The 21962-nt window shown below is 42.5% G+C and overlaps 2 protein-coding genes across 8 annotated transcripts in view; one reads left to right on the forward strand and one right to left on the reverse strand.

The window, feature by feature from the left end:
* LOC115149162 (anthrax toxin receptor 1) overlaps window positions 1–17181 on the forward strand; it is a 58655-nt gene extending 41474 nt beyond the window's left edge. The window contains exons 12-18 of the mRNA XM_029691748.1: window positions 3053–3131; window positions 3311–3406; window positions 8918–8959; window positions 11523–11618; window positions 11729–11896; window positions 14555–14635; window positions 16315–17181. Of these exons, the coding sequence (XP_029547608.1) occupies window positions 3053–3131; window positions 3311–3406; window positions 8918–8959; window positions 11523–11618; window positions 11729–11896; window positions 14555–14635; window positions 16315–16779 (1027 nt within the window). The 3' untranslated portion in view covers window positions 16780–17181. The remainder of the gene's footprint in view (window positions 1–3052; window positions 3132–3310; window positions 3407–8917; window positions 8960–11522; window positions 11619–11728; window positions 11897–14554; window positions 14636–16314) is intronic.
* LOC115149160 (AP2-associated protein kinase 1) overlaps window positions 1–21962 on the reverse strand; it is a 119195-nt gene that overhangs the window by 40064 nt on the left and 57169 nt on the right. The window lies entirely within an intron of this gene.

The following is a 21962-nucleotide window of genomic DNA, read 5'->3' on the forward strand; positions in this document are numbered from 1 at the left end:
CCCGATTTAATCTGATTATTACTCCTGCCCAGAAACTAGAATATGCATATAAATTATTAGCTTTGGATAGAAAACACTCCAAAGTTTCTAAAACTGTTTGAATGGTGTCTGTGAGTATAACAGAACTCATTTGGCAGGCCAAAACCTGAGAAGATTCCAAACAGGAAGCGCCCTCTCTGACCATTTCTTGGCCTTCTTGATCATCTCTATCCAAAACAGGGGATCTCTGCTGTAACGTGACACTTCCTACGGCTCCCATGGGCTCTCAGAAGGCGGCAAAAAGCTGAATGGTGGCTTTGCAGGCCCTGGCTGAAAAACATTAGCGCATTTAGATAGTGGTCAATCAGAGAACAGAGACTGGAGGTGGATGCACGAGCCGACCCCATGTTTTTATTCTTTCGTCTTTGAACGAGAACAACGACTCCCGGTCGGAATATTATCGCTTTTTTACGAGAAAAATAGCATAAAAATTTATTTTAAACAGCGGTTGACATGCTTCGAAGTACGGTAATGGAATATTTAGAAATGTTTTGTCACGAAACACGTCGGGCGCGTAACCCTTCGTCACCCTTGGATAGTGTCTTGAACGCACGAACAAAACGCCGCTATTTGGATATAACTATGGATTATTTTGAACCAAACCAACATTTGTTATTGAAGTAGAAGTCCTGGGAGTGCATTCTGACGAAGAACAGGAAAGGTAATCAAACTTTTCTAATAGTAAATCGGAGTTTGGTGAGGGTCAAACTTGGTGGGTGTCAAAATAGCTAGCCGTGATGGCTGGGCTATCTACTCAGAATATTGCAAAATGTGCTTTCACCGAAAAGCTATTTTAAAATCGGACATAGCGAGTGCATAAAGGAGTTCTGTATCTATAATTCTTAAAATAATTGTTATGTTTTTTGTGAACGTTTATCGTGAGTAATTTAGTAAATTCACCGGAAGTGTTCGGTGGGAATGCTAGTTCTGAACGTCACATGCTAATGTAAAAAGCAGTTTTTTGATATAAATATGAACTTGATTGAACAAAACATGCATGTATTGTATAACATAATGTCCTAGGCGTGTCATCTGATGATCATCAAAGGTTAGTGCTGCATTTAGCTGTGGTTTTGTTTTTTGTGACATTATATGCTAGCTTGAAAAATGGGTGTCTGATTATTTCTGGCTGGGTACTCTGCTGACATAATCTAATGTTTTGCTTTCGCTGTAAAGCCTTTTTGAAATCGGACAGTGTGGTTAGATAAAGGAGAGTCTTGTCTTTAAAATGGTGTAAAATAGTCATATGTTTGAAAAATTGAAGTTTTGGGATTTTTGAGGACTTTGTAATTCGCGCCACGCCTATCATTGGATATTGGAGCAGGTGTTCCGCTAGCGGAACGTCTAGATGTAAGAGGTTAACAAACTATAGTTTTGGCAAGTCGGTTAGGACATCTACTTTGTGCATGACGCAAGTAAGTTTTCCAACAATTGTTTAAAGACAGATTATTTCACTTATAAGTCACTGTATCACAATTCCAATGGGTCAGAAGTTTACATACAGTAAGTTGACTGTGCCTTTAAACAGATTGGAAAATTCCAGAAAATGATGTCATGGCTTTAGAAGCTTCTGATAGGCTAATTTACATCATTTGAGTCAATTGGATGTGTACCTGTGGATGTATTTCAAGGCCTACCTTCAAACTCAGTGCCTCTTTGCTTGACATCATGGGAAAATCAAAAGAAATCACCCAAGACCTCAGAAAAAAAATTGTAGACCTCCACAAGTCTGGTTCATCCTTGGGAGCAATTTCCAAACATCTGAAGGTACCACGTTCATCTGTACAAACAATAGTACGCAAGTATAAACACTATGGGACCATGCAGCCGTCATACCGCTCAGGAAGGAGACAAATTCTATCTCTTAGAGATGAACGTACTTTGGTGCGAAAAGTGCAAATCAATCCCAGAACAACAGCAAAGGACCTTGTGAAGATGCTGGAGGAAACAGGTACAAAAGTATCTATATCCACAGTAAACCGAGTCCTATATCGACATAACCTGAAAGTCCGCTCAGCAAGGAAGAAGCCACTGCTCCAAAACTGAAAAAAAAGCCAGACTACGGTTTGCAACTGCACATGGGGACAAAGATTATATTTTTGGGAGAAAAATGGAACTGTTTGGCCATAATGACCATCGTTATGTTTGGAGGAAAAGGGGGGGGGGCTTGCAAGCCGAAGAACACCATCCCAACCGTGAAGCACGGGGGTGGCAGCATCATGTTGTGGGGGTGCTTTGCTGCAGGAGGGACTGGTGCACTTCACAAAATACATGGCACCATGAGGAAGAAAAATTATGTGGATATATTGAAGCAACATCTCAAGACATCAGTCAGGAAGTTAAAGGTTGATCGCAAATGGTTCTTCCAAATGGACAATGACCCCAAGCATACTTCCAAAATTGTGGCAAAATGGCTTAAGGACAACATGGTCAAGGTATTGGAGTGGCCATCACAAAGCCCTGACCTCAATCCAATAGAAAATGTGTGGGCAGAACTGAAAAAGTGTGTGCGAGTAAGGAGGCCTTCAAACCTGACTCAGTTACACCAGCTCTGTCAGGAGGAATGGGCCAAAATTCACCCAATGTATTGTGGGAAGCTTGTGGAAGTCTACCCAAAGCGTTTGATCCAATTTAAACAATTTAAAGGCAATGCTACCAAATACTAATTGAGTGTATGTAAACGTCTGACCTACTGGGAATGTAATGAAAGAAATATAAGGTGAAATAAATCATTCTCTGTACTATTATTCTGACATTTCACATTCTTAAAATAAAGTGGTGATCCTAACTGACCTAAAACAGGGATTTTTTACTAGGATTAAATGTCAGGAATTGTGAAAAACTGAGTTTAAATATATTTGGCTAAGGTGTATGTAAACTTCCGACTTTAACTGTATTTTCTCAGAAAAGCACTCAGACTCTGAAATTAAAACAGATGTGTTGAAGGATATTAGAGCAAAATATACAAACAGTGCAGTCATCTCACCCCTCACCATCTTCTCACCTCCCTCAGGGCAGCTACCCTCCACGTCAGTATGAACAATGGCCTGAGTTTCATATCTAGTTCTGTCACCATCACCTCTGTCAGCTGTGTAAGTATCAACCCCTCGCCACTTCTCTACACAGTGTTGTGCTTCTAATTGTTTGACAAATTTTAGTACTGTACTCTTCCATGTCTATTCCTGGGGGGTAATATAGCTTGTGTTCAAGCACAGATTTTAGTTTACCTACACCAGGTTCTGACCTCATTTCCTCTCTCGGCCTCTCCCAGTCTGACGGGACATTCTTGGCCATAGCTCTGCTCATCCTGCTGCTCCTCCTGACGCTGGCTCTGCTCTGGTGGTTCTGGCCTCTCTGCTGCACAGTGGTACGTCAGCCATCTTGTCCCAATGAAAGTCCATGAGGAGATACTTTTTGTAATCATTTTGTGAAGTGTGTGTGTACATTAGGATATTGCAGTACACAGCAGTACTTGTTTATGAGATTGTGTTTCATCTACAGTACCTCTAAAAACAAACATACAAAAAATGAATATAGTCGCTAGTGAAAGTCTACACACCTCTTGCACAGTTCATGTTTTGCAGCTTAACAATTACATCTAAAAAGGAATTCAATTTGATATTTTTTCACACCCCAGAGTTAATACTAGCATCCATTACAACTGTGTATCATTTTGAATACAATTCTACCAACTTTGCACATCTCTTAGGCCAACATACACCGAGCATACCAAACGTTAGGACCACCTTCCTAATATTGAGTTGCAACCCCCCTTTCGCCCTCAGAAAAGCCTCAATTCATCGGGGCACGGACTCTACAAGGTCTCGAAAGCATTCCACAGGGATGCTGGCCCATGTTGACTCCAATGCTTCTCACAATTGTGTCAAGTTGGCTGGATGTCCTTTGGGTGGTGGACCACTTTTGATACGCATGGGAAACTGTCGAGCGTGAAAAACTCAGAAACGTTACAGTTCTTGACACAAACCGGTGCGCCTGGCAACTACTACCATATCCTGTTCAAAAGGCACTTAAATATTTTGTCTTGCCCATTCACCATCTGAATGGCACACATACACAAGCCATGTATCAATTGCCTCAAGGCTTAATCCTTATTTAACCGGTCTCTTCCCCTTCATCTACACTGACTGAAGTGGATTTAACAAGTGACATCAATAAGGGATCATAGCTTTCACCTGGATTCACCTGGTCAATCTATGTCATGGAGAGAGCAGCTCTTAATGTTTTGTTTACTCATTGTATATCTATTGTTTTTGTAAAAATTGCTCAAGTTCAGTAAATTTGGTTGGGAATAATTGTAGGACAGCAATATTCAAACCATGACTCTGATTTTCAAGCAGATTTAAGTCAGGACTGAGACTGGACCATTCAGGAACACTCACCACCTCGGAAAGCCAGTCTGGTGTGTCTTTGGCATTAAAATGCGTAGAATTGTCTCGTAGAATTGTCTCGCTGAAAAATAAAACTTAGGTTCTCAGAAGACCACAGCGGGTTTTCCTCTAACATTTAACCTGGATCATTGTTACTCTAACTTCCGCGACGCATACAAAGCCAACCCTCGCCCTCCTTTCGGCAAATCTGACCACGACTCCATTTTGTTGCTCCCAGCCTATAGACAGAAACTAAAACAGGAAACACCCATGCTCAGGTCTGTTCAACGCTGATTCCACGCTTCAAGATTGCTTCGATCACGTGGACTGGGATATGTTCCAGATAGAGTAGAACAACAACATTGATGTATACACTGATTTGGTGAGCAAGTTTATTAGCAAGTGCATCGGTGATGTTGTACCAACAGCGACTATTAAAACCTTCCCCAACCAGAGACCGTGGATTGATGGCAGCATTTGCGCAAAACTGAAAGCACGAACCACTGCTTTTAATCAGGGCAAGGCAACCGGAAACATGACCGAATACAAACAGTGTAGCTATTCCCTCTGCAAGGCAATCAAACAAGCTAACCGTCAGTATAGAGACAAAGTAGAGTCGCAATTCAACGGCTCAGACACGAGAGGAATGTGGCAGGGTCTACAGTCAATCTCGGACTACAAAAAGAAAACCAGCCCCGTTGCGGACATAGATGTCTCGCTCCCAGACAAACTAAACTTCTTTGCTCGCTTTGAGGACAATACAGTGCCACCGACACGGCCCGCTACCAAAACCTGCGGACTCTCCTTCACCGCAGCCAACGTGAGTAAAAGATTTAAACGTGTTAACCCTCGCAAGGCTGCTGGCCCAGACGGCATTCCTAGCCGCGTCCTCAGAGCATGGGCAGACCAGCTGGCTGGTGTGTTTACGGACATATTCAATCAATCCCTATCCCAGTCTGCTGTTCCCACATGCTTCAAGAGGGCCACCATTGTTCCGGTTCCCAAGAAAGCTAAGGTAACGGAGCTAAACGACTATCGCCCCGTAGCACTCACTTCCGTCATCATGAAGTGCTTTGAGAGAATAGTCAAGGATCATATCACCTCCACCCTACCTGACACCCTAGACCCACTCCAATTTGCTTACCGCCCCAATAGGTCCACAGACAATACAGTCGCAATCACACTGCCCTAACCCATCTGGACAAGAGTAATACCTATGTAAGAATGCTGTTCATCGACTACAGCTCAGCATTTAACACCATAGTACCCTCCAAACTCGTCATTAAGCTCGAGACGCTGGGTCTCGACCCCGCCCTGTGCAACTGGGTCCTGGACTTTCTGACGGGCCCGCCCCCAGGTGGTGAGGGTAGGAAACAATATCTCCACCCCGCTGATCCTCAACACTGGGGCCCCACAAGGGTGCGTTCTAAGCCCTCTCCTGTACTCCCTGTTCACCCATGACTGCGTGGCATCATACACCTCCAACTCAATCATCAAGTTTGCAGACGACACTACAGTGGTAGGCTTGATTACCAATAACGACGAGACGGCCTACAGGGAGGAGGTGAGGGCCCTCGGAGTGTGGTGTCAGGAAAACAACCTCACACTCAACGTCAACAAAACAAAGGAGATGATCGTGGACTTCAGGAAACAGCAGAGGGAGCACCCTATCCACATCGACGGGACAGTAGAGGAGAAGGTGGAAAGTTTTAAGTTCCTTGGCGTACAAATCACGGACAAACTGAAATGGTCCACCCACACAGACAGCGTGGTGAAGAAGGCGCAACAGCGCCTCTTCAACCTCAGGAGGCTGAAGAAATTTTGCTTGTCACCAAAAACACTCACAAACTTTTACAGATGCACAATCGAGAGCATCCTGTCAGGCTGTATCACCGCCTGATACGGCAACTGCTCCGCCCACAACCGCAAGGTTCTCCAGAGGATAGTGAGGTCTGCACAACGCATCACCATGGGCAAACTGCCTGCCCTCCAAGACACCTACACCACCCGATGTCACAGGAAGGCCAAAAAGATCATCAAGGACAACAACCACCTGAGCCACTGGTGTTCACCCCGCTATCATCCAGAAGGTGAGGTCAGTACAGGTGCATCAAAGCGGGGACCGAGAGACTGAAAAACAGCTTCTATCTCAAGGCCATCAGACTGTTAAACAGCCATCACTAACATTGAGTGGCTGCTGCCAACATACTGACTCAAATCTCTAGCCACTTTAGTAATTACAAAATGGATGTAATAAATGTATCACTAGTCACTTTAAACAATGCCACTTTATATAATGTTTACATACCCTACATTACTCATCTCATATGTATATACTGTACTCTATACCATCTACTGCATCTTGCCTATGCCGTTCGGCCATCGCTCATCCATATATTTATATGTACATATTCTTATTCATTCCTTTACACTTGTGTGTATAAGGTAGTTGTTGTGAAATTGTTAGATTACTTGTTAGATATTACTGCATGGTCAGAACTAGAAGCACAAGCATTTTTCTACACTCACATTAACTTTTTAGGGTATAGGGGGCAGTATTTTCGATTTCGGATGAAAAGCATGCCCAGAGCAAACTGCCTAATACTTGGGCCCAGAGTCGAATATTTGCATATTATTATGAGATTTGTATAGAAAACACTCTGAAGTTTCTAAAACTGTTTGAATGATGTCTGTGAGTATAACAGAACTCATATCGCAGGCAAAAACCTGAGAAAAATCAAACCAGGAAGTGTGGAAATCTGATAATTGTAGTTCTTTTGAATCCCTATCGAAACTACAGTGTCTGTGGGGTCACGTTGCACTTCCTAAGGCTTCCATTGGCTATCAACAGCCTTTAGAAAGTTTTTTCATGATTCTCCTGTTACTGGGCAGAGAATAGTAGCTCAGTCAATGAGTGGACTGCCTGAGGACAAAGGGCTTGGTGATGTGCGATCCCGCGAGCACGCCGTTCCTTCTTTTTCTCCTGGAATGAATACGCTATTGTCCGGTTGGAATATTATTGACATTTTATGTTAAAAATACCCTAAGGATTGATTGTAAACAACGTTTGACATGTTTCTACGACCGGTAATGAAACATTTTGACTTTTCGTCTCTGGTACTGTGCTCGCCTTTGCCTTTGGATTGTGATCTGAACGCACGGACAAAACGGAGGTATTTGGACATAAATATGGAGTATTTCGAACAAAACTAACATTTCTTGTAGGAGTCCTCGGAGTGCATTCTGACAAAGATCAGCAAAGGTAAGAGAATATTTATAATACTAATTCAGTTTTGTTGATGCCAGAACTTGGCGGGTAGCTGTATAGCTTGCTTCGATGGCTGAGCTATGTACTCAGAATATTGAACAATGTGCTTTCTCCGTAAAGTTATTTTGAAATCTGACAAAGCGGTTTCGTCAAGGAGTAGTGTATCTATAATTCTTTCAATAACTGTTGTAAATTTTATCAACGTTTATGATGAGTATTTTTGTAAATTGATGTGCACATTCACCGGGAGTTTTGGTGGGAATACATTTTCTGAACATCACGCGCCAATGTAAAATGTTGTTTTTGGATATAAATATGAACTTTATCGAGCAAAACATACATGTATTGTATAACATGAAGTCCTATGAGTGCCATCTGATGAAGATCATCAAAGGTTAGTGAATATTTTAGCTGTACTTTTGGTTTTTGTGATGCATGTCCTTGCTTGGAAAATGGCTGTGTGGATTTTCTTGTGAAGTTTATGTCCTAACATAATCTAATTTTATGCTTTCGCCATAAAGCCTTTCAGAAATCGGACAATGGGGTTAGATTAACGAGAGTCTTATCTTTAAAATGGTGTAAAATAGTTGATTGTTTGAGAAAATTAAATTGAGATTTTTGCTGTTTTGTATTTCGCGCCATGCTATTTCACTGGCTGTTGAATAGTGTGGGACGGTCACGTCCCACCTAGCCCAGAGAAGTTAACATCTGCTAACCATGTGTATGTGACCAATAAAATTTGATTTGATGTTGCGCTTTGCTCCTTTCATGTTTTTTTTATCCTGAGAAACTCCCCAGTCCCTGCCGGTGACAAGTGTACCCATAACATGATGTTGCCGCCACAATACTTGAAAATAAAGAGGATCAACAACATTGCATTCACTCCACATTACTGGCCTGTATGAAAAAGTGAAAAGAAGAACGCCTATGTTAAAAAAATCCATTCCAAATCATCCATTTTGTTTGCAGTAAGGCTGTTAAGTAATTCTGCATGACAATACAGCAAATAAACCTTCTGTAAAGACCGTGCAAGGGGTGTGTACTGTAGACTTTCACTAGGCACTGTAGGTAACACTCTGTCATCAAACCATTCTCTCATTATCACACTCTCAAATTCAAACTAATTTCCTGTACCCCAGCAGAGACGCTGCCATGAACAGTACGCCAATGGAAAACATAATTTTTCATGATTATGATTCAGTTTCTTTTTCCATCTTTGTAGATCATCCATGAGCCTCCACCTCCGGTACTGGAGGACAGCTCAGTGAGTAAATCTTGTAGTCTCATATACTTTGTTTCTAGACCTTGTAGAGTTTAAACATCACTATCATACCCTGTTATAAGGCTCTCTGTGTCTCTCTCTTTCTCCTGTTGTCTGCTCTGAAACAGCCAGCTGTCTCTGCCTCAAAGAGCTCTGAACCTGCAGGAGCATAATAGGGATTAGATAGTTATTGACTCACAGCTGTCATTTTCCATTTTAACCCGACAGAAGCAGACGTTCAGCATTGAGGCATCGATGTCATCAATCAGAACAACATGAGTTGGTTTCAAAATGTAGCAGGGCATAGGGACTGGTACCCGAGGAGGGTACCCACTCGGCACACACTGGTTGAATCAACGTTGTTTCCATGTCATTACAATGAAGTTGCATTGAACCAACGTGGAATAGACGTTGAATTGACGTGTGTGCCCAGTGGGTAGTTATGGAAGATAATATAGAGGCAACACAAAAAGCCATGGTCAGGCTAAATGAGGTTTCTCTCTCGCTCACACACACACACACAAACTAAACTCCCTTCTTTACCTAAAGAAATCACACTGGTAAAAAAAAAGCACAAGGTCAGTCAATCACCCAAGGTCCTGATCTGTACAGCACCATTTCAGTCCTCTGTAGCGCAGTTTGTAGAGAATGGCGCTTGCAACGTCAGGATAGTGGGTTCGATTTCCAGAACCACCCGTAAGTCACTTTGGAAAAAAATTCTGCTAAATGGCAAATATCATTTATATATATGTATGTGTATGTTTTTATTATATATAAACATAAACATATTTTTTGTGAGGGGAGGTTGGCCTCCTGGCTCTCCTGCCAAAGGACACTCTGTCTGCATGTGGACCGCCAACCAAGAGAGTGACTGGACTGCAGCTGTAGGTGAGAGGGGCAATGCAGCCAGGACCTGACAGGGCAGATTGTCTGACCTTATTCCAGATGGATGGAGTTGTTTTTGACTTTCTGTCCAGTAAACTGAATAGCAGCCCAGCTCTTTAGGTAGAGAGAGGAGTTTGGTCATGCCAGAAGTTTAGTTACTGTATACTGTAACTCTTTTCAGGCTCTTAGATGCGGATGCAGTTTCTAACAGTGAGACTCTATGGTCACACACCACAGGGATGCCATGCTACATACAGTACCAATCAATAGTTTGGACACACCTACTCATTTAAGGGTTTTTCTTTATTTTTACTATTTTCTACATTGTAGAATAATAGTGAAGGCATCAAAACTATGAAATAACGCCTATGGAATAAAGCAGTAACCAAAAAAGTGTTAAACAAAAAAAATGTATATCTTTGATTCTTCAAAGTAGCCATCCGTTGCCTTGATGATACTTTTGCACACTCTTGGCATTCTCTCAACCAGCTTCACCTGGAATGATTTTCCAACAGTCTTGAAGGAGTTCCCACATATGCTGAACACTTGTTGGCTGCTTTTCCTTCACTCTGCGGTCCAACTCATCCCAAACCATCGCAGTTGGGTTGAGGTCGAGTGATTGTGGAGGCCAGATGCAGCACTCAATCACTCAAATTTGGATTCATCAGACCAAAGGACAGATTTCTACCAGTCTAATGTCCATTGCTCGTGATTCTTGGCCCAAACAAGTCTCTTCTTTTTATTGGTGTCCTTTAGTAGTGGTTTATTTGCAGCAATTTGACCTTGAAGGCCTGATTCACGCAGTCTCCTCTGAACAATTGATGTTGAGATGTGTCTGTTACTTGAACTCTGTGAAGCATTTATTTGGGCTGCAATCTGAGGTGCAGTTATTCTAATTCATTTATCCTCTGCAGCACAGGTAACTCTGGGTCTTCCTTTCCTGTGGCGGTCCTCATGAGAGCCAGTTTCATCATAGCGCTTGATGGTTTTTGCGACTGCATTTGAAGAAACTTTCAAAGTTCTTGACATTTTCCAGATTGACTGACTTTCATGTCTTAAAATAATGATGGGCTGTCGTTTCTCTTTAATTATTTGAGCTGTTCTTGCCATAATATGGACTTGGTCTTTTACCAAATAGGGCTATCTTCTGTAAACCAACCCTACCTTGTTACAGCACAACTGATTGGCTCAAACGCATTAAGAAAGAAAGAAATTCCAGAAATGAACTTTTATTAACAAGGCACACCTGTTAATTGAAATGTATTCCGGGTGAATACCTCATGAAGCTGGTTGAGAGAATGCCAAGTGTGTGCAAAGCTGTCATCAAGGTAAAGGGTGGCTACTTTGAAGAATCTCAAATAAAAAAATGTTTTTGATTTGTTTAACACTTTTTTGGTTAATACATTATTCCATTTGTGTTATTTCATAGTTTTGATGTCTTAACTATTATTCTACAATGTAGAAAATAGTAAAAATAAAGGAAAACCCTTAGGTGTGTCCAAACGTTTGACTGGTACTGTATATATTTGTGTGACTTGGTTGAACTTGACCAGGACATCAAGTTTAGCATGACCTCTACTCGTTTGTAACAATATCACTGGTTGAGTTGAAGGCATCTGATATCGTGAACATTATAGGGCAAGGGTACCATAAGAGGGATCTCTTTGTCTTCTATTGTAAGGATGAGGACGAGGACGGGTATCCCAAGAAGAGGTGGCCCACTGTGGATGCCTCATACTACGGTGGCCGAGGTGTGGGTGGCATCAAGAGAATGGAGGTGAGAAAGACATGCACTGACTGTTGTGCCCTTCATCCAATTACGGCTCAGCTCTGCTCATTATATTACCATTCCCCTGCCACTGACTGTTGTTGCCTGTCCCTGTTCAGGTCCGCTGGGGCGACAAGGGTTCCACTGAGGAGGGGGCCAAACTAGAGAAAGCCAAAAATGCCCGCGTCAAGATGCCAGAGCAGGAGTTTGACATGGCACCAACACGCACTCTCAACAACGGCATGCACAAACCCATCAGTCCCCAGAAATGGTACTCCCCTATAAAGGTACTGTTCACTTTGTTACGTAGCCACGCCCAGTTCCTGATCAAATGTGGTTGTTTTCCAACTTAAGACCCATTCCGGCCTGTTGTCACACAGCAAACCCAGGGAAGAGATGTTGGTAAATACTTTTGTATATATAGTGTATGTGAACAACCCTTCAAATGAATGGATTTGGCTATTTCAGCCACACGCGTTTCTGACAGGTGTATAAAACCGCGCACACAGCCATGCAATCTTCATAGACAAACATTGGCAGTAGAATTCAGTAGAGCTCAGTGACTTTCAACGTGGCACCGTCCTCGGACGCCACCTTTCCAACAAGTCAGTCAAATGTCTGCCCTGCTAGAGTTGCCCCGGTCAAGTGAAAGTGCTGTTATTGTGAACTGGAAACGTCTAGGAGCAACAACGGCTCAGCCGCGAAATGATAGGCCACACAAGCTCACAGAATGGGACCGCTGAGTGCTCAAGCGTCTGTCCTCGGTTGCAACACTCACTACTGAGTTTCAAACTGCCTCTGAAAGCAACGTCAGCACAATTACTGTTTGTTGGGAGCTTCATAAAATGTGTTTCCATGGCCGAATAGCCGCACACAAGCCTAAGATCACCATGCGCAATGCCAAGCGTCGGCTGGAGTGGTGTAAAGCTCGCCGCCATTGGACTCTGGAGCAGTGGAAACATATTCTCTGGAATGTTGAATCACGCTTTCCCATCTGGCAGTCTGACAGACGAATCTGGGTTTGGCGGATGCCAGGAGAACGATACCTGCCCCAATGCATAGTGCCAACTGTAGAGTTTGGTGGAGGATGAATAATAGTTTGGGGCTGTTTTTCATGGTTTGGGCTAGGCCCCTTAGTTCCAGTGAAGGGAAATCTTAACGCTACAGCATACAGCATCTAGACAATTCTGTGCTTCCAACTTTGTGGCAACAGTCTGAGGAAGGCCCTTTCCTGTTTCAGCATGACAATGCCCTCGTGCACAAAGTGAGGTCTATTCAGAAATGGTTTGTCGAGATCTGTGTGGAAGAACTTGACTGGCCTGCACAGAGCCCTGAACTCAACCCCATCGAACACCTTTGAGATGAATTGGAACGCCGACTGAGACCCAGGCCAACGTCAGTGCCCAACCTCACTAATGATCTTGTGGCTGAATGGAAGCAAGTCCCCGTAGCATTGTTCTAACATCTAGCCTTCCCATAAGAGTGGAGGCTGTTATAGCTGCAAAGGGGGAACCAACTCCATACTAATGCCCATGATTTTGAAATTCGATGTTCAACAAGCAGGTGTCCACATACTTTTTGTCATGTAGTGTATAAATTATATTTGCCAAAATGATTAAGTGCAGAGAATCTAAACGTTATGTTAATTCTAAGTTTAATTTTTTGGGTTGAAAAAATAAAAACATTTATTCTCATGTAGGATGCTGACATTAGCATTCCCATAGACTCAATATAGAAGGTTATCTAGCTAGCGTAATTACACTTTCTAATAGTCATTATCCACAAAGGCTATTTCCATTTTCAATCAAAGAGCGATACTTGAAGACAATCTGTTGTGCCACAAAGCTAACGTTAACCTGCCGTGACTATGGGGAATGCCATTTCTGAAATGAAATATTGGTTTGCAGGTCAGGAATGTCTGGATAGCCTTTTCCTAACGCTTCATCAGCTTCTGAGTGCTATTACTACATAAAAACAAAAGTAAAACATTTTCAATCATTTTCCTCACCAGATAATTAACATATCTTTCCAATTCTGTGTGCATTAAATATTTTTGATAAATGTCATTTACATTTACCATCACCAGCGGTGTCAATGCGCAGGAAGTTGAAAAACAATAGCAACAAATTGGATACACCCTTGTTGCCAGGCTGCATGAGGTCGATACCATAAAAGGTACAATTTCTAGTTGAGTAGTGGAATAACAAGAACAAAATTGCAGTACCTTCCTATCGAAATACAAGTGCAATCATATGCACTCTACACTCCATGGAAAAGATCAAAAACATGTATGGTATACCATACAAGTTCAAATTTCTTGTAATTGAGTGGGGCAATAACAAGAACAAAATTGCAGTACCTTCCACTCACATACACACGCAATCATATGCACTCTAAATTCCATTACCCCCCCCAAAAAATGTCTATGATCAAAACAATTCTTAGTTAGTTGCAGTGTTCCTGTCAACAAACAGTAAGTTTGTTTCATAACGTCTCAGTCAGCTGGATGAGCCGTAATATGAACCAGGCATGAACTGAGCAGACCTCGGGAAGACGAAATCTGCAGGGAAGAGGGGAGCTGGTGCTAGTCCCAACCCAATACATTCCTTCCCCTTTATCTCTACCTACCCTCCTCCCTGACTGGTATGACGTGGAGGGACACAGCTTTCCATGGACAAAGAGCACCAGACAGACTGACACAGACACCTACCCTTCTCCTTGACTATTATGATGTCGAGGGACACAGCCTTCCATGGACAAAGAACACCAGACAGACAGTCCGACTGATCAACAGACCTGTATACTATACCATATACAGTATAGAAATAAAGCACAGCAGAGTAAAGCAACTGACATGCAAACCACGCAGTCAATATTATTGGTATAATTATGTTTGTCTTATGTAATGTTCTTCTCTTCCCTTTACTGTGCCTGTCTTTGTTCAGGGCAAGCTGGATGCTCTGTGGGTGTTCCTGAGGAAAGGCTATGATAGGGTGTCTGTGATGAGACCCCATCCTGGAGACAAGGTAAGACACGAAGACAAACAGCATAGAGAAAGAGACATTCAACACATGCTACCTGCTGTCACTGCACTGTATGGGTTGACGCAAGGATATGCAGAGTCATGGAAAGCCCTTTTAGCAACTCAATAAGAAAGCCAGTGTGTGACTGATGCTTACCTATAGGGCAGAGAAGGATAGCTTACAGGGGATTTTCTTTCAAAGCTCTTCTAAGGGATCATAAGGCCCCTGGCCCAGCACTTAGATATGCTGTTATGCAAGAGAAGCAGAACAAAATACAATCAGAGGAAACAGTTAAAGCGGTTGAAATCAGCAGGTGAAAAAATGTAAAGGTGTTTCCCTGCCCCTGCTTTGGTGAAAAACTGAGGAATGGTTATGGAGAAGTGTAACCACTCTCAAATTCAGAGCAATGAACTATCCATGATATCAAAATTATAGTTTTAACCGTGTTCTGAGGCTAAATAGTGTGTTTACTTTGTTTACAAACATTGGAGTAAAACAAGCTTATATTTTGGGTTCTGATGGGGTACGACAGAACTAAGCTCATGAGGCATTTATTTTCTTCAAGAATCAATGGGTACATATAAAACATTTATGAGACAAATGGATGTAGCAACAACAGACTGCTCCTTTAAGGACGCAGAGACCACACTACGTAATGCCTAGGCCCACTCCGTTGCAAATCCTCAAGAGAAAGAACAACTCAAACTCCTGGAAAAGTGAGGGAAATAGGAAGGTCTGGAGCCAAGACCACATCCTGAGGAGCAAAGCAGACAGCATGGAAAATAGAGAGGGGCTCAGCTTCAGTCTACCCTCTTCCTTTTTTATTCTCTTTTTGCACTTCGTTTTTTTTGCGATGATTCTTCCAGAACCTTAAATCTTTTTTTTCTTCATCTAAACTATTCCACCAGGCAGTTGAGGAGAGTGGGCATTTTCATTACCTCCCTACACACTCATCACGTTGGATGTTTTGAACGCCAATTAAGTCCCTAAATTCGTTAACTGCTTTTCAATGCCCTCACTGCCCATTTCTTCATTAAATAATCTTAAAACCTAATATTTTAAACCATTTCAAGCCAGGCAGTAAATCATAGAGCAGAAAAGTTGCAGCTGTTAGTCATTAAAACAGAGCACAGACAGAGTGGCTGCGAAGAAGGCACAAAGTAACCTGGCATATACAGGCTGAGGTGCTAATACTGTATTGCTCCAACCTGAAGGAATGTGTTCTAATCTGCTGAAGCCATTAAGGTTAGATGACTACCCACATCCCCACCTTCCTGTAACTCTAGCCTAGCTAGGAGTTTTATTTTTATATGGTCTCAATGACAGATGTGGATAGAAGGATGGGGCAAACCATCCACACAATTCCCCCTCTTCCCATCTTTCCGAAGCTGTTGCTACCTTAGTAAATCTCCTTGTTGTTTTGATTGAATTTGACATTTCTAGCTAAGCAAAGACAAGATGGAGTCAGCACATTATTCCGAAAGGAAAACAAATAAAATGAGAGAGTGGTCGTATTCCCTTCCGATCCTATTGGAATGGAGACGCTAAGATCTATAAATCCGCTTTGCATGGAAACGTTATAAAACAATCCAGAGATGTGCAATAACACCAATGCATCAGTAAAACTCTGACTGCCTCTGATTGCACTCTTCCCTGTTGTATCCCTCTCTCCTAACTTACAGGGCAGGTGCATTAGCTTCACCCGGGTGAAAGCCTACCCTGCTCCTCGTTATCCAGTCTACAACCAGCCCTCCACAGCCATCTACAGTCTGCCTCACACCTACAGTCACCCTTCCTCACACAGCACCCTCTCCCACATGCCCCCCTCTCCCACCTCCACTCTACCACCTCTGCCATCCACTCCCCCCCCTCCCTCCTGCATCACCCCTCCCCCTTACACCCCCCCTCCAAACCGAGCTCTGCCCCCCACTTCTCTAAGTCCTCCACCACCTGTTTCTCCACTCACCCCTCCACCCTTTTGCCCTCCCACCCCTCCCCTCTTTTGCCCTGCCACCCCTCCACCCTTTAGCTCTGCCACACCCCCTTCCCCAACTGGCTCTCTGCCCCCACCCCCTCAGGCCCCACCCCCATGCAGAGCTCCCCCCCCTTCTCGCCCTCCCCCACACCCGTCTGACCAATGCCTGTGAGGAAAGAGAAGAGAAGGGCAAAAGCATCTCTCAAAGAACGGTTAGTGCTATCCGGGGTCCATGGGACGTCCCTACCCTTAACCATAACCCTTACCATTTTAAATTTCAACTTCAATGGGGTGAAGTCAGAGTTGGACATCCCAAGGACCCAGATAGCAAGGACCGTCAAAGAACTGAGCAGCATGGACCCTGAAGGCCCCTGAATACTGTGCCTTTTTCTCCTTCACCAATCGAAACCACTATCAACAGATGGACAGGCAGGACAGCAAGCTCAGCTCTAGTCATCAGAAATGCTTTCTACTTTACTCAGAGTATCGTAGAGAAGCTGAGCAATTGATCTGTGAAACAAAGTTCCATTAGATTATTCATGTGCTCTATTCCAACTGACCAGGACCTTGGGCATAATTTCATATAGTGTATCTAGCTACAGGTAGTGCAAGACTTTGAGTATGGCTCACGTGACTACAGTGAAGAAAATATCAACACTTTACTGCATTGCAGAAAAATGCAATCTTTAGCAGAAGGGATACACTTACAGTTGAAGTCGGAAGTTTACATACACTTAGGTTGGAGTCATTAAAACTCGTTTTTCAACCACTCCACAAATTTCTTTAACAAACTATAGTTTTGACAAGTCAGTTAGGAAATCTACTTTGTGCATGACACAAGTAATTTTTCCAACAATTGTTTACAGACAGATTATTTCACTGTACCACAATTCCAGTGGGTCAAAAGTTTACATACACTAAGTTGACTGTGCCTTTAAACAGCTTGGAAAATTCCAGAAAATGGTGTCATGGCTTTAGAAGCTTCTGATAGGCTAATTGACATCATTTGAGTCAATTGGATGTGTACCTGTGGATGTATTTTAAGGCCTACCTTCAAACTCAGTGCCTCTTTGCTTGACATCATGGGAAAATCTAAACAAATCAGTCAAGACGTCAGAAAAATAATTGTAGACCTTCACAAGTCTGGTTCATCCTTGGGAGAAATTTTCAAACGCCTGAAGGTACCACGTTCATCTGTACAAACAATAATACGCAAGTATAAACACCATGGGACCACGCAGCCGTCATACCGTTCAGGAAGGAGACGCGTTCTGTCTCCTAGAGATGAACATACTTTTGTGCGAAAGGTGCAAATCAATCCCAGAACAACAGCAAAGGGCCTTGTGAAGATGCTGGAGGAAACAGGTACCAAAGTATCTATATCCACAGTAAAACAAGTCCTATATCGACATAACCTTAAAGGCCGCTCACAGCAAGGAAGAAACCACATCTCCAAAACCGCCATAAAAAAGCCAGACTACAGTTTCCAACTGCACATGGGGAAAAATATCGTACTTTTTGGAGAAATGTTCTCTGGTCTGATGAAACAGAAATAGAACTGTTTGGTCATAATGACCATCGTTATGTTTGAAGAGAAAAGGGGAGGCTTGCAAGCCGAAGAACACCATCCCAACCGTGAAGCACGGGGGTGGCAGCATCATGTTGTGGGGGTGCTTGGCTGCAGGAGGGACTGGTGCACTTCACAAAATAGATGGCATTATGAGGATGGAAAATTATGTGGATATATTGAAGCAACATCTCAAGACATCAGTCAGGAAGTTAAAGCTTGGTCGCAAATGGGTCTTCCAAATGGACAATGACCCCAAGCATGCTTCCAAAGTTGTGGCAAAATGGCTTAAGGACAACAAAGTCAAGGTCTTGGAGTGGCCATCACAAATCCCTGCCCTCAAACCTATATAGAAAATGTGCTGGCAGAACTGAAAAAGTGTGTGTTCCAAGCAAGGAGGCCTACAAACCGGACTCAGTTACACCAGCTCTGTCAGGAGGAATGGGCCAAAATTCACCCAACTTCTTGTGGGAAGCCTGTGGAAGGCTACCTGAAACGTTTGACCCAAGTTAAACAATTTAAAGGCAATGCTACCAAATACTAATTCAGTGTATGTAAACGTCTGACCCATTCGGAATGTGATGAAAGAAATCAAATCTGAAATAAATCATTCTCTCTACTATTATTCTGACATTTCACATTCTTAAAATAAAGTTGTGATCCTAACTGACCTAAAACAGGGAATTATTACTAGGATTAAATGTCAGGAATTGTGAAAACTGAGTTTAAATGTATTTGGCTAAGGTGTATGTAAACTTCCGACTTCAACTGTACATATTTCATAAGTTAAAAGATCAATGGCTCAGATTTGAACTGAAATGTGTCTTTTAGGTGTTATATTAGGTAAATATTATATGCTGATTGATAAAAATAGATGTGTATTTTGGATTAATTAATTACAGACACATTGGCAAAGAGGAAAACCTCTGACTGGGGAAGAACAGATGACTTGGTTTACTTGCTTACACAGAGATCATGCAAAGGGTTTTTAAAGCAAAAATAATGGACTGTGGACTGTGGCAGAGTCCTGTGGACTCTTAAAGGCACAATATGGAATTTAAACAGTCGGACCCTGCTACTTGAGCTGATGGATATTTTTTAAGCTTTACATTGTTTACAAAAAAAGAGTAACAACCTCAGACATTGGGGTATGATAGGGTAAGGAAGTTGTACTAAGCTCATAAGTCATTATTATAATTTATGTAATTAATTGAAATGAATGACCATTGGAAATCAGCAAATCTGACAGATTGGGCCTTTAAACTCAGCATGGCTGACCTACCACTGGGCAACCAGGAACCAGCGACGAACATTGACCTTTTGATGTGACCTTTGGCTGTTGTTATATGGGTCTTTTTGATGGTGTCACTATTGTGGTGTCGCCATTCCTACAGAGGTACTAGGAATGAGCATCTCTGTGAATCCACCAGGGTTTAATTCCATTTCCAATCCAGATATGTGTTTATTAAGTATGTTCTTGCTGAGTATCTTCAACTAATGTATAGAATGTATTCAAAACCAGTGAGGCCATTTTTTCTGTGTAATAAAATATTGAATTTCAGAACAATGATTTCCTGTTATGTAATTCATGATCATTTTGCTTAAAAGCATCTTCTATATTCTACAACTATCCCACATGATGTCCTAAAGCTATTTAACTCACTCCATCTATAGAGCAGAGTAGACTGGTAATGGTCCGGAGTTTCACAGATGAGATTGAAAAGTTAGGATGCTGAAATAACTTCAAACAGAATTCCTCTCTGAAGAAATGGCTCAATTTGAATAATGCATTGAGAAGTCTGAATAGGGTTGAGGTGGGCCTTCCAATGGCAGACTGACAAATTAGTCAATAATATAAAATAATTTTCGGAGATTGAATGTAATGCCAGCATCATCTCCTGCTGCTCTCTCTCTCAGTTCATCTGTCCTGGCCCCTGCAGACACAACAGGCTGTCATGAGGACAGGGCTTTAGGGGATGCAGTAGTCAGAAGTTCTGAGGAACATTAGCTTTGAATTTCACATGACAACTGACACCAATCACTGTATTCACACATGCTTAGATCTCTCAGTCCACCCACTTCCCATTATATACAGAATGCATGTACACGTGTCTTAATTGTGAGCAACATCGGCATATGGATTCTGTAAGAGAGTACATATTGTCAAGTCCCTGGACTTTAAGGTGCACTTGTACAGTTTCATTAAAGATTCATGTGGAGCAGCCTTGAACACAGCAGATGTAATGTTGAGCACTGGAGACCATATACACCACCATATACCTGTAGATGTTCTAACCCCTCGTCTCTGGACCAGACAGATTTCCCCTGACAAGCCAGATCAACATGGACACAGCTAATCACCATCAGTTGTCATGATAGGGTTTAGGGGCAGTCAAATCAGATGAACAGAGAAAAGTAACATAACCCATAGTAGCAAGTAAAGTAATAAGAAAATGTGTATTTTCAGTGAAACCTGTCTATGTTTAGGGGGGTTATAGTTTAGACTAACCAACTGTGAATGGCACTAGCAGTTCGTAAAGGAGCCTAAGCGGAAAATAGACTGAACGCAATTATTCAAAAACTACAGCTCATTATTGGAACACATATTCCATAGTTTCTGCAACTAATTTTGTTCTACCCGCTGGTGGCTTTGAGTCTCTAGTGACTCTTGTCAAGGAGTGACATTTTTAAATTGGAATGCAATTATTTATTTTTTATAGGCTAGTTGAGAATAAGTTCTCATTTGCAACTGCGACCTGACCAAGATAAAGCAAAGCAGTTCGGCACATACAACAATACAGAGTTACACATGGAATAAACAAACATACAATCAAAAATACAGTAGAAAAATCTATATACAGCATGTGCAAATGAGGTAGGATAAGAGAGGTAAGGCAATAAATAGGTCATGTTGGCGAAGTAATTACAATATAGCAATTAAACACCGGAATGGTAGGATGTACAGAAGATGAATGTGCAAGTAGAGATACTGGGGTGCAAAGGAGCAAGATAAATAAATAAATACAGTATGGGGGTGAGGTAGCTTGGATGGGCAAATTACAGATGAGCTATGTACAGGTGCAGTGATCTGTGAGCTGCTCTGACAGCTGGTGCTTAAAGCTAGTGAGGGAGGTAAGAGTCTCTGGTTTCAGAGATTTTTGCAGTTCGTTCCAGCCATTGGCAGCAGAGAACTGGAAGGAGAGGCAGCCAAAAGAGGAATTGGCTTTGGGGGTGACCAGTGAGGTATACCTGCTGGAGCGCGTGCTACAGGTGGGTGCTGCTATGGTGACCAGTGAGCTGAGATAAGGCGGGGCTTTACCTAGCAGAGACTTGTAGATGACCTGGAGCCAGTGGGTTTGGCGACGAGTATGAAGCAATGGGCAGCCAACGAGAGTGTACAGGTCGCAGTGGTGGGTAACATATAGGGCTTTGGTGACAAAACGGATGGCACTGTGATAAACTGCATCCAATTTGTTGAGTAGAGTGTTGGAGGCTATTTTATAGATGACATCGCCGAAGTCGAGGATCGGTAGGATGGTCAGTTTTACGAGGGTATGTTTGGCAGCATGAGTGAAGGATGCTTTGTTGCTAAATAGGAAGCCTGTTCTAGATTTAATTTTGGATTGGAGATGCTTAATGTGAGTCTGGATGGAGAGTTTACAGTCTAGCCAGACACCTAGGTATTTGTAGTTGTCAACATATTCTAAGTCAGAACCGTCCAGAGTAGTGATGCTGGACGGGTGGGCAGGTGCGGGCAGTGATCGGTTGAAGAGCATGCACTTAGTTTT

Source organism: Salmo trutta, chromosome 15, assembly GCF_901001165.1.
Source record: "Salmo trutta chromosome 15, fSalTru1.1, whole genome shotgun sequence".
Classification (NCBI taxonomy): Eukaryota; Metazoa; Chordata; class Actinopteri; order Salmoniformes; family Salmonidae; genus Salmo; species Salmo trutta.